The 13,198-nt window shown below is 37.1% G+C and overlaps 1 protein-coding gene across 2 annotated transcripts in view; it reads right to left on the reverse strand.

Annotated features, from left to right (window-relative positions):
* Window positions 1-12,580, reverse strand: part of CLPTM1_1 (Cleft lip and palate transmembrane protein 1 like protein) — a 43,711-nt gene extending 31,131 nt beyond the window's left edge. The window contains exons 1-7 of one of the 2 annotated variants that reach the window (XM_051212036.1): window positions 12,492-12,580; window positions 12,413-12,449; window positions 12,138-12,355; window positions 10,231-10,596; window positions 7,791-7,914; window positions 7,431-7,646; window positions 1,123-1,382 (exon numbers count right to left, since the gene is read on the reverse strand). In XM_051212036.1, the coding sequence (XP_051072177.1) occupies window positions 1,123-1,382; window positions 7,431-7,646; window positions 7,791-7,914; window positions 10,231-10,596; window positions 12,138-12,161 (990 nt within the window). In that variant the 5' untranslated portion in view covers window positions 12,162-12,355; window positions 12,413-12,449; window positions 12,492-12,580. The remainder of the gene's footprint in view (window positions 1-1,122; window positions 1,383-7,430; window positions 7,647-7,790; window positions 7,915-10,230; window positions 10,597-12,137; window positions 12,356-12,412; window positions 12,450-12,491) is intronic. The other variant, XM_012941059.3, reaches the window with a different exon arrangement.
* Between the last annotated feature and the right edge of the window lie 618 nt (window positions 12,581-13,198).

Here is a 13,198-nt window from a genome sequence, read left to right on the forward strand (position 1 = left end):
GATATAACAACTTTTATAACCTACTTTTAGTTTGAAAAGGAACGTTTCTACAAGTAAACAGTCAACTATTTATGACAAAATTTCAATACTATATTTCTCAATGAACGGTCACCTGAGTTCAGAAGCAATAAGTATCAAACAAGTATGGAGTACGATACCGTAAAGAGTTGAACTCCCCTAAACTACCGATAACTAAGTGCTAAAAGCCTATAAGGAAATGAAAATGGACGGCAGATAGATGACGTTCTGTTCAAGGAGTCTGGTTGGTTAGTGAATCAAATCTTTTTCATTCTTAATTCCCCAGTTGCAAAATAGTGGTTAGTATTTAGTTTGTCGATTTATAAATGAAAAATGTCATATTGATTTACAATTTGTACAAAATGGGTAAATGCAATATACCCAATATTCAAAAGAACTTTAACACACCTTCCATGCCCACAAAAAATTACTTTGGTTACTGAAAGACTGGTGCAGATAATTCAACATAAATAAAAGACACCTCAGTATATTTCAAGTCATATTTGTGTGGATGTAACTTATAGCTGGTTAATCCAATAGACTCACTATGTGAAACTAATTTACGGATCAGACAGAAAAATGATGCAGAAAGATAGCCTTGAGTAGCCATAATTTGGTTTCAATTGCTTCTTGGCTGAATGGTTAAAGATTATTCTGTGTAGAGTACAACGATAGGTCGTTAATTCCTCATCATACACGCTGATTGATAAAACATTTGTGAACAAACAAAATTCAATAGAACAGTAAATGATGGTAATTCTGTTCAATTACACTTTTTGTTGTCTCTTCAGTTTACTTAAACTACTGAAACAAGATTCAGTAACTAGTATATTTTCGCTAAATTGTGTGGACAAGTGTGACATTTCGAAGACTTACCTATGGCTTATACCTGAATTTCACTTCCACAACGAAAATGCAAACAGTAATGTTGGTTATGTATTACGTTCAAATTTATAGATCTAATCATAACAAAAACTGTTTATATTCACAGAAACAATAAAAGATCAAAATAATTAGCGAACTGTTTTATGAAAACAAGAACGAAGTTCATGCTAAAACTCAAAAAGAAGCAAAACCTTTGTACTCCAATATCATTAATTTTACCTTTATTGTATCTTGTTCCTCATCATTTTCATTTTCTGACGGTAACATAGAAGTGGCCATCAACTGGTTGAACCAAGTTTTCTTAGCTGTCTGTGCAGCGTACAACTGCCATTTAAATAGAGATAAAGGTGCTAAAGTAATATGAATTGGTAGTATTGGCGTAGTTTCATTCACTGGTTTATAATCTTCATTTAAATTCCAATAATCATTCAGATAAACAACAGGATAATATTCATTGGTCGGTGAATAGAACTCGATAACTGGAAAATTAGTAAAGACCCAAGCGATTTCAGAAATGTCCGTTCGTTAACTTATAAAGAAGACTAGTTATATATACGTATCCATATATACAGTGTATATAACAAAAATTATTAGTCAGAATTTATGCCATTTCTAGCAGTTGTATAATGTATAGCCTGTGTAGTGAAACAAGTGGTTGTCCCAGTCAAATTAGAAACAGTCCAAGTTTTCTAATTATGACAAAAAATCATGTGCCATGATGTTAAAGGTCAAATGAAAACAATCTTTTAAATGAGATAGTATAGGAAGTAATTATGAGAGTTTATTTAGGGCATACAGAAGTAGGCAAAATAATGATGATCACTGCAAATACTAACTTTTTTGATCAAATTAATGAGAACAGAAAACCTTTTACAGAAATGTGTATAAAAATTGGAGGTAATTGGAAAACAACAAATAATTCAGTCATACGACCGGTACATAATATACATATTCACATGATGAATACAACTGATCATTTCATGTTCTTTTAGTGGAAATATGGTTACTATGTATGAAGAAATCGAGAGCACGATGTCGATTAAAATAGTTTGCATATTTTGAGGTCTTTTTTAAAAAAACAATCGTCATTTTATTTGAGAAATACGTTAAATATTAAGCAAAAAAGCTGTTGAATAAAAGAAATGAGACATGCGACAAATGCCAATTTGTGTAATTTTAGTTAGTACTAGTATCAATCAATGACGCGCAATCTACACATTGTATAAATGATGAATTAGAGCTGTACGGTGAGGGAATTACTGAGCGCAGTACGCATGCTTAGGGATCATGAATCTTTTAATTAGACCCTGGAAGATGTTGTAAGTAGTCGGTGAGAAAGCTCGATAACAATGGAACTCAAATATTTCACCACAGAGAAATTTTGATTTTCAATAAATATCAGTTTATGATAAATATAAAAATTTAACTTTTAAATGACGAGAAAATCTCGTTGTTTTCTATAAGTTCACTTGATGCAAAATTATAAATTAGTCTTTATTTTTCGCTTTAACTTTGTGCACAAAGAACACGTTTGGTTGCACAGACTAGAAAATCGATAGAAGCCAAGCTTACAAAATGTTGAAAACATTCCATAAAAACTGCGTTAAATATGTTTATTATCTTGATAAATAACGGTCAAAAAGCGCATTTTAATCACGTTTAATTAACACAAACAAATAAACAGCATACAATGTGAGTCACTAATCTACTGTGGAAGTACATACAACAACAAATTTTGAAACAATAAGCAAATGACATTGAAAAATAGCTACCACTTATTTCTTTTCTCTGACTAAATTCCACCAAAGAATAAAAGTTGATCAATCAATTGAAACATATAACAATGAGATTTACCGAAGAATAAAAAACTTAGATACAAAGCTGAATGTGGATTTAAAACTAGGCGGCCAAGAGTTTCACCAGAGTTTGGAATATACAATAGAACTTTGTATTGAACCCATTATTTACATAAAACGAAAAAAGCATAATGCGAACATGCAAAATAATTTTTTCGACTAATTTTGTAACTGCTAACCATCGAAATGAAGTAAAGGTCTATTTTAATAGAAGTTAGCAACAACAATTAACCATTGCTTTACAAATTACATACATATGAAACAGGAACAATAGCAGCTAGTCGGTTAAGTTAACCACACCAACTAAATATGAAATTTAATGAAAAGTAGAGCTGAAAACATCCAATACTCCAACTTATAGTGAATCTTTAACTTTCTACATAACCTGATACAATCAAAGAAAAACAAATTCAGGAGCATAGACAAAATACTCGTGCATAGATGCTATGTTAACCTTACTTTCTTTTTGCTTTATGTACTACGAATGCAACTTTAAAATATTATTGATTTTATGAGACCAAATTTCAGACTACCACCTTGAGTTGTCATTGTCTGAAATGTTATTCAAATCCCAACAAACAGTCAGTCAGTCAGTCAGTAACAACGTAGAACTTCGTACGTACGTACATCAGTTCGAGTTGCCACATCACATTAGCACAGAGATACAGTTGTCGATTCAAATCCCACAGTGGTAGAGGTAATAAGAGTATAAGCAGTAATCGGGAAGATTAGGGTTTGGAGATGTTATTTAAAGAGTATAATCCAGTGAGATAAATTTGGAAAGAGGAAAAAAGGGACATGAAGAATTCAGAAGATTAGAATTTGGGAGAACACAGAGAGTGGATGCACCTGAGCCATTGCAAACGATTTTGAGCCATGTCATTCAGGGTCTCTAACCATCGGTTGCTATCATCTCGCGGTCCCCAACCAGGTAGTCTACACCTACCAACATGACTCAGTTCACTTGTCAGTGACTTCATGGACTTGTGCCATGTTTTGGTCTGGCCTCCCCTAGCTTTCTCCCAACCTACTCATACACCACAAAACATAGCACGTCGAGGTAGTCGGTGGTTGGACATACGTAACACGTGTCCCAGCCATCTCAACTGATGAAGTTTCACTACTTCATCAATTGATTTGCCATCCTTACCTAGTACCCGTGTCCTAACAACTGCGTTACTTACTCGATGGTCCCATGATATACGAGCAATGTTTCGAAGACACCTATGATCGAATACTAGTAACCTACGAATATCCTCTACTCTTACCGGCCATGTTTCACTGCCATAAAGAAGGACGGGACGAACTGCTGCGCAGTAAACACGTCCTTTGGTTGATAGACGGATATCTCGCCTACGCCATAAATGACGCAAGTTGGCAAAAGCTAGTCGAGCCTTCTGTATCCGCGCTGAGATTTCGTCACACACCAGACCACAAGGGCTGATGAGACTTCCAAGATAAGTGAAGCGGTCGACACACTCAACTACTTCACTCCCTATCACTAGTTCGGGTGTCGATGTAACCCAATCCTGAAGCAACATTTTGCATTTCGAGGGAGAGAATCGCATCCCGAACATGCTTGCATTGTTGCTTAGAGTGGTCAGAAGACTCTGCATTTTGTCAGCGTCTTCACCAAATAAAACTATGTCATCTGCATATTCTAAGTCGACAAGTGAACCTCCCGGTAAAAGTTCAACCACTGGAAATTTAGATGAGGAGAGTGTTATCTCTAAAAGTACGTCGACCACAAAGTTGAACAAGAATGGGGAGAGTGGACAGTCCTGACGAACACCACTTGAGGTAATCAATTCTGATGACAGTTCGCCATAAGCTCTCACTCGACCAGTTGTGTTCGAGTAGAGAGCCTTTATAAGGTTAATGTACTTCTTTGGTACTCCTTTCAGTGACAAACACTGCCATAGAACCTCACGATCAACAGAGTCGAATGTCGCCTTAAGGTCGAGAAATACTACCATTGTGGGGCGTCTGAATGTGTGTCTGTGTTCCAGAACCTGACGTAGTGTGAATATCTGATCTATACAACCACGTCCAGGTCGAAAACCGGCCTGGTTTTCTCTAATCTGCTCTTCACGAGCTTTGATTAGGCGCCGAAGTATTATTGAAGCTAATATTTTAGACACTATATTAGTCAAACTGATTCCTCTGTGATTGTCACAAGAGGACTTTTGTCCTTTCTTATAGACTGGCACAATCAGTGATTGAGACCAGTCAGATGGGATTACGTCCAGTTCCCAAATCCTACCTAAGACCTCGGTTAATCTCATTGCTAATACTGGACCACCATCCTTAAAAACCTCAGGAGTAAACCTGTCAGGGCCTGCTGCTCTCCCTCGTTTCAGATTTCCTATGGCTTTTTCAACTTCGTAAAGGGACGGAGGACCTACATTAACTTGCCATTCAGGTTGACTAGAGATCGTGGGAAACCGAAGTGTGGCTGAAGGCCAGTTGAACTGATCCCTAAAGTGTTCTGCCCATCGATCCAATCTCCTGGATTGAGAATGAATAATATGTCCATCTTTCTCTGAGATTGTTTCGCTAACGGTCGGGTTCCTAATTCCGGTTTCCTTAACGAGTCTGAACAATTGTCTGCTATTACCTATTGCCGCTGCCTTTTCCATCTCTCTTGCTTTCGCTACCCACCACTGTTCGCGATCATTGCGTAGACTTCTTGTCAGCTTGCCCTTAAGCTGACTCCGCTCTTCATTATGTTCAGAGCCAGGTGGAATGAGTTTCCGAGCATCTATCAGTGAGATAGATGATGCTGAGATCCAGTGTTGCTCCCTAACCTTCTGGTTTACCTTACTAGCAGATATCACTGCTGTTTCCACAGCTTTTCGGATATCATTCCATGCTGTATCGGGGTGGGCATCACATACATGGCTGCCTAACTGTTTTCCTAGTTGTTCCTGAAATATACTCTTAGCTTGACTATCATTAAGTAGGCCCCTAAGAGGTTTCCTTGCAGCGTTTTTCCTACGTCCAGTAAGACGCAAGCAAATACGTGCTCGCACTAGAGCATGATCTGAATCTAGGCATGTGCTCCAGAATGAGCGACAGTCTTCTATCGAGCCCCTCCATCGGTGGCTGATAGCGATGTGATCTATTTGGGTCCAACGTTGGGACGAATTAGGGGGTCGCCATGTTAAAAGATGTTTTTCCTTATGTTTAAAGTTAGTATTTGCAAGGAACAGGCGGTTATCTGAGCATAGCTGCAACAGACGGTCGCCATTATCTGTTCTCTGAGCCACGACACCATAAGATCCACCTAGGTGTCTTTCCCTATCGCTTAGTTTACTTACTTGAGCATTAAAGTCACCGGCCACTATTACTACATCCGAGCGCTTAGCTTTTCGGAGAAGGTCCGAAAGCTTTCTATAGAACTCATCTTTTACATCATCTGAGCTGCAGTCAGTGGGAGAATAGGCAGAGACGACGAAGAGGCAACGACGAGTGTCCCTATCTTTCCGGATTCTTACTGTTCCGTTCAGTCGGACAGCGCACAAACGACTGTCTACTGGGATCCACTCTAAGAGAGCTAGTTCTGCCCTAGGACTCAATGCTATACCTACGCCGGTGAGGCCACGGGAAGCAGAATCAGGGCTTCCAGATACACGAAGCGTAAATCGAGTCGGTTCTTTATTTTAGCATGGTGAGGTCAAATGAATGACGCTACTTGGATCCTGTATGCGCGTTTCGGAGACGCAGCACACATCGATGGCGCGAGATTCTAAAGTCTTAGCTAAGGAAGCCTGCTGTCCTATTTGGCAAAGTGTTCGTACGTTAAAAGCTCCAACGTGTAGTTTAGAGCGTGGTTTCAGGAGACCAGGAATGGCGTTCCACGTACTCGAATCGTTTGCCCTAGCGGTGCAAGGTGATAAAGAGACGTGAGGAGGGTTAGTCGGGGAGATAAGAGAGGTATTAGAAGGTATAGGAAGGATTTGAATGTGACCACCTTGGTCTCTTGTGCTGTTACGGGTATGAGGGCTGATATCACTTCCCGGCTGCCCACACCGTGGAAGGGTATTTCTTGAGGAACTTGAAAAGGAAATTGGATTAGTGTTGGTCTTGACGACAAACATTTGGTCCCAATGGTACATGTAGATTAAAATGATCACATACTGATCCAGAATACACTTAAATAACCTACTGTTTTATCCCTAGTTAACAAGTTTCACTGGTTTGATATTAACCTGTGAAAATATTCAGGTTCATGAAAATTTGAAAATCTAATAAGCAGACTATTTATCAAACAATTTACTTCTCCGAGTTTTTAATTGTAGCACTAATAGTAGGAAAAATTTGTTGTTATGATAGAAGTCACAAAGAGAACAATGTGAAAACGAGCAGTGACTGTTTAAGAGACTGAACACTAGTGATTGTAATAAAAGTAGGAACTTGAAAAATGATATATCGATGAATTAAATATTTACTGTATATATCGATAACTTCATGAACAACTATCAGATAATATTGTATGACACACTATGAAACGAAAATCACATTTCTTTTATTGAGTTACAGGTGATTTGAAATAAAAGAGTAATAATGTTTGGTACTAGGAAACTTAAACTTCCAAGTATACGTATTAGATTAAAGCTGATAAAAGTAAAATTGTACACCACTTTTCACTGAGAACAATAAAATACTTACATTGATCTAAAGGAACTGGAACAGAACCTTTTACCCATGGAGAATGGTCATCGACTAAGTTAATAGTTAAATTTGGATGCCAATGAGTGATTGGAGGTAAATATTGTACATCAGATGGTGTCGAAGAGTCAGCTACCAAATCTGGATGGGAATCAGTATGACCTGTGATCAGATTTGTGGTACGGGATAAACGACGACGTTTGTAACGCGTCAACACTGAAACACGATACAGTAAAATAATTAATAAACCATGTGTTAATATTTAAACTGAGTCTTTTTTAAATGACTGCAATAGAGTTGTAAGCAGTACGAAATGTATGTTAGGTAAAAGGAAAAAAAGAGGAGCATTTTAATACCTACTTTTCGATTTATATACAGTATACTTCAGTGAATAGTTATTGCCCGTATTCGGATCTGGTGAGAAACCAGGTTTAACAAAATATACATGTATATACAATGAACCATTGGACATAAGGTTGGGAAACTAAAAAAATAAAAAGAGAAAAATGGGGGAATGATTGATTTAACATAGTTTAAGGCAAATAATACACGTCGATAGGATTGGTCACTTTCTATCGTGATAACCTACTATTTACAGGAAAATCGAAAATCTGGACAGGATTAAACAATTTACACAAAAATATAAGTCTAGTTTGGTAATCTTAATAGACTCATGAATAGTCAGTCAGCCAGCTACAACGCAGGACCAGGCACACACGTGCATCGATCTAAGTTGCCATACTTCATGACTCATGAATAATGGATGACATTCATTTTGTGAGGGTTATTTACGTTAACCGCTTATCCAAACCTTGGTATGTTAAACGACAAAGGAAAGAGAGATAAGTAGGTTAGAGGCATATACTTTAAGGAAAAGGCTGAAGTAATAAAAACCAAGAGGTATATGCTAAAAGAAAGGGACCACGCCAAGACTTGAATGCTCAACGTAAAGGCTTATTGTCGTACAAGAAATTGATGGATGACTTTCTAGGATAGCTTGATTATAATCCATTCTTACTTTAATACATAAAATCACTATAACCAGCGGTTAATTATGTGTGGAATGTTTTTGAGCTGCTTCAGTCAATTCAGGTGTAAAACCTCATCGATAAGTTTTTTTATCCAATAGTGCACAACTAGCACTAGCACGAATTACCAGATGGTTTGCCATCCACAGGCAGTTTCAAAAATGCGTATAATTGACTACTTGTAACTCCTACCTGTCCATAATTTTTATAGGATCATTTTGAAGACGTACAGTGACACAAAATCTCTTAGGATACTCAATCGTCCTGATATTTCGCTTTTAGTTCAACTATAAACAATAATCAGAAGTAAATGAGATTTGTATAAATGCCAAGATTTTGTAAGTCATTAAAATACAAAAATTGATTAGACTACGCAGGTGACGTGAAATTCGCATTTAGTGTTATAAATTTATATCGTAAACTAGTTGCTGGTAGACTGTTATATATTTGAGTGTGACTAAATGAAGGCCTGGCATCTTTTCATATATTTCTAACTTTGGGTAAAGTGTCTTATTCATGACTGATGCATAGTGGACAACGGAAAGGTAGCCAGAAGCAAGTTGGACTGTCTATCAAAATCAACTGTCGTTATAAAAATTGGTCACACTAAATTTTCTTAGCAACACCCATGTAGATTGCTACCTTTTTTAGACTCGTTTCTTATAAATTTAAACAATCGCTTAACATTGCATATTGCCACTGTCGCACTTAAGTTTAATGCCAAAAACTTTTAGTCTAGATTCACTAAGCTTACACATTATAATGTGCTTCGCTGAATAAACCGGAATTAATTTACAACCACTTATTAATTTACAAGTAGTTATTGAGATTCGTTCACCCTATGAAAAGAAATGTTGAAAGATAATAGCAGTCTTTACTTTTATTTTACATTAGCCACTCTAACAGAACAGTTTTTAGTTTTTTCCTATGTATGTATAATATTACCCACCATCTCAAATTAAAGACTTTTGACTTAGCTATCTATACAATACAATCGCTACCGATGTGTGATCTTTCAAATGTAACTACATTGGACCCATTAAGGTGTATAAACATATGCTCGAAACGGAATGATCGCAAAGTGGTAGTCTGATTATTCACTCTTACCAATGGTGACAAGGAACTCTAAAGTTTACTTATGTCTTGATTCCATTATCATTAAAGTTAGCTAGATGTTGAAGCTAATCATACAGAATACATTTGACTTCCAAAGTAGACTAGACATCCATAAGACCATTACTTTGTTAGGTGTTTGCAGAACATAGACTGGATTAAAGCATGCTCAATGCACGATTGCTTCGGTGCACGTTGATTGGCTAATTCTTATCCAATCAGCACTAGTCAGTAGTTGGAGAATACTCTAGATTCTTCTCATGTAAAAACTATAAATGTACTAACGTTTTCTCTACTGTGCTTCTTGCTTCCATCTAACCTTGTTATTTGGAATATAATCTCTTTCCTGTTCAACCGTGTTCTGATTTGGGGTCTTGTCGAGTGATTTGGTGTCCAAGAATACTAAGCAATAGGAATAGCTGGGTTATAACCGTAAGAAAGAGATTATAACAGTTAGGACAAAACTGTAATTAGTGAATGTGTGGGCAGAAACTATGTAGACATGTTCATAAAGTCGTCAACTACATTTGAACAGCATAACCGTTTTATGACAGTTAACATTATAAAATACTGAAGGACAGGTTAAACAGTAACTTATTATTTATCTATATTACGGTGTTCACACACTCAAAACAGCAAAAAGACCCACAAAAGCTCACCTGACTGCATTGAATTTCACTGATCTTTGAATATGAACCATCTCCGCCTGGCCCGCCATTCCAATCCCCATACGTAATATTGGGTTCATACCAAAATAAAGCATTCGAGTTATTAAAGGAATGAAATGTTGGATCTTCACTTAAATAGACAAATAAATCCATCATAGAACCCGACTGATAAAGATTTGTAGCTGGGATAACTGTTTTGCTCGGATCCATTTGGTTAGGTGATGGACGACGAAACAAGTTGAGGACAAAGTATGCTGTGAGCAGACGGAAAGCAAATGCCTTCAACATCCCCCATTTGTTCGGTTGAGCTTGTTGTTGAACAGCAGGTGTTCCTGTCTCACTGACAGTTGGCATGGCCTAAACATGACAAATTGGAGGAACGGAACAAAAAAAATAAAATGTTTTACATTGTGATAGTTGTGACACAATTGATTTATATTCGGTATGATTACATTATAATTCTACGCAGTGAGGTTTTAGAAGTTAGCAATTGTGTACTTTTACTTAAAGTACCAGGTTCTACTAATTATAGAGACAACCCTGATCACAATACTAAAGTAACAGTTATAAGAGAATGTAATGTAACAACCAAATACAACCATACATACAAACCCGACTTATCAACTAACGATATCATTACAACGTTAGCATATTACCAGATGTTGCCAAGTGAAAACCTGACAAAGAATGGAATTCAAAACTGAAAAGTAATAAGATGCATCACAACCTGAGTATTAGAACCGTTTGCCATAATTGGTGAGAGCCGAATTAGACAGCTGAAGTAGCGTATTCTTTGGTGTCATGCTATACCGACCATTACTAAAACAAAATAGTAAACCACCTGCAAGTGTTCAGTTTATCCTACTAGTAATAAAGATGTTATTTGCTTGAATACTATCAAGAATTATGGTTCTCAAAAAACTAACTGATGGTCAAAGATACTTCACAGCACCATGTTTTTAGATCAGTACTTGGAAACTATGAAGGTATGATGGTCTAGTAATCGAATAATTGGGCTTGTAATCGTTAGTTTACAGATATCAAATTGATTTGAACGCTTTCAGCTTTCCTTCAACTTGTATTCTAGACAACTCAGATATAAGACTACCGTGGTGATGCATTTCATGGAACTATTTTTCACGAACGACTGGATTCAGCAAGAAAACATAGACGGTAACAACAACCACTGTTTTGGAATGGAGTTTATAAACCTTACAATGCATCCAGAGTAGCACAATATTAACAATCCAATTTGTAAAAGTAAAATACATCGGACGTGTTTTAACTATATCATTATCTTGGACAGTGACTAATTTAGTCGGTGTTATAGTCTTGAAACATCAGTTTCAGTAGCTTGGAAATGTGCTGTGAATGTCCCCCCCCAGCGAACTCCATATCGTGCATTATCCGCAACGCTAGGACTAATTGGATTAGACGGGATGGTCATTTAGTGAATGACGAAGCACAAAACTGGCTTTTCAGTCTTCAGTAATAAGGATAGTAGGTTGGTGAACCTGTGTTATTCATTTGTATGTCCTTCGCGATTTCTTAGTTCGGGTCCTAGCGACAGTGCATTACAGTGGCTTGAGATGTTAATAGACATGTCTGACAGTGAAAGCCAATGGAAGTCCTGTAGTAATTGCTTTTACTTTCCCAAAAGTGAAACTTTTCTAACAAGCATTCTTCTTGGTTTTATTTTCAACTGTACAACTTTTCCCATCGCATTTTACTCACATTCACTTGTTTTTATTCACCTATTGTTCTTTTTATTATGCTCACATTTCTTTCCTTGTCATTACAATCTCATTTCCTTATTACGGGGCGCATGTTTATTGCGATACCCTTTTGTAACGACACGAATAAAACAGAATAGAAAAAAAGAAGAACATATTGTTTACCTCTGCAGGAGTAGTGTCAGGCATTTCGAAGTTTGAAGTCCCCAGGTCTAAAACAGAAGTGAGAAACTGGATAAATGACAGTAGCGCACAAGTTGATATCAAGAGCTCAAAAAAATGTTCAGACGCCGCACCACACGATATCTCGTGAATATTACACTAGACTGCTAATTGTTGATCAAAATAGAAATCAAATCTTGCTAAACAAAACCGATTGAGACCTAAAGTATTTACGGAATTGGAGATTTAGATGCAAGTACTAAACACAGTATACATACTACAATTTAGAAAAAGCGTTGACCAAGCCTTTTAAATCTACGGTGAGCATAAAAATTGTATAATATATAGCGCACTTACATGAGACACTAAGGCAACGCTTCAGTGGTATCGTCCACTGACGGAGGTTGCGAGCACTTGAAGGTCAAGCTGTCGCAAGATTATTTGTGCGTCACGTCGACAATGCATGAAGTTTTTCAGAAGCGGTCAAATCAAGACATTTTTATGTAACAGTATTATAAATCGTTACATGTGACGTTACTAACGTGAGTTTGTTTTCCTCATTGCAGGGCAACAGAAAGTAAACGTACTAGAAGAAGAGGAACAAGCATTGCACGGGCTGAACCTGCAGAACAATTCAAATGGTTCAAATGGTTGTGGACGGAATAGAAGAAGCTTTCGCTTAACAGGCTTCCGTGTCTAGTAGCAGGGGATCACCAAATCCTCCAGGCAGGAACCTAGGTATGTTAACAATAAAAGAGGAAAAGAGATTGGTAAATCATAATGTGATGCTGTTCTTGGTCCTTAAGAATAGGTCAAGTTGCCTCTTGAAGGACTCCTGAGAAGTCGCTTGGACTAGCTCGGCTGGCAGCGAATTCCAGATTTTGACAACTCTTAAGGAGTAGAAATTGTGTCTACATTCCGTCTTGCTATGTTGTGTTTCCAGTTTCTGGGTGTTGCCCCTTAGGTTATTATTCGAACTAAGCTTAAGTAGGTGTTTAAGAGGATGTCCAGAAGTGTTAAGAATACTATAAGCCATTAATAAATCACCTCTAAGACGCCTATAT

Source organism: Schistosoma haematobium, chromosome ZW (assembly GCF_000699445.3).
Source record: "Schistosoma haematobium chromosome ZW, whole genome shotgun sequence".
NCBI classification, from domain to species: Eukaryota; Metazoa; Platyhelminthes; class Trematoda; order Strigeidida; family Schistosomatidae; genus Schistosoma; species Schistosoma haematobium.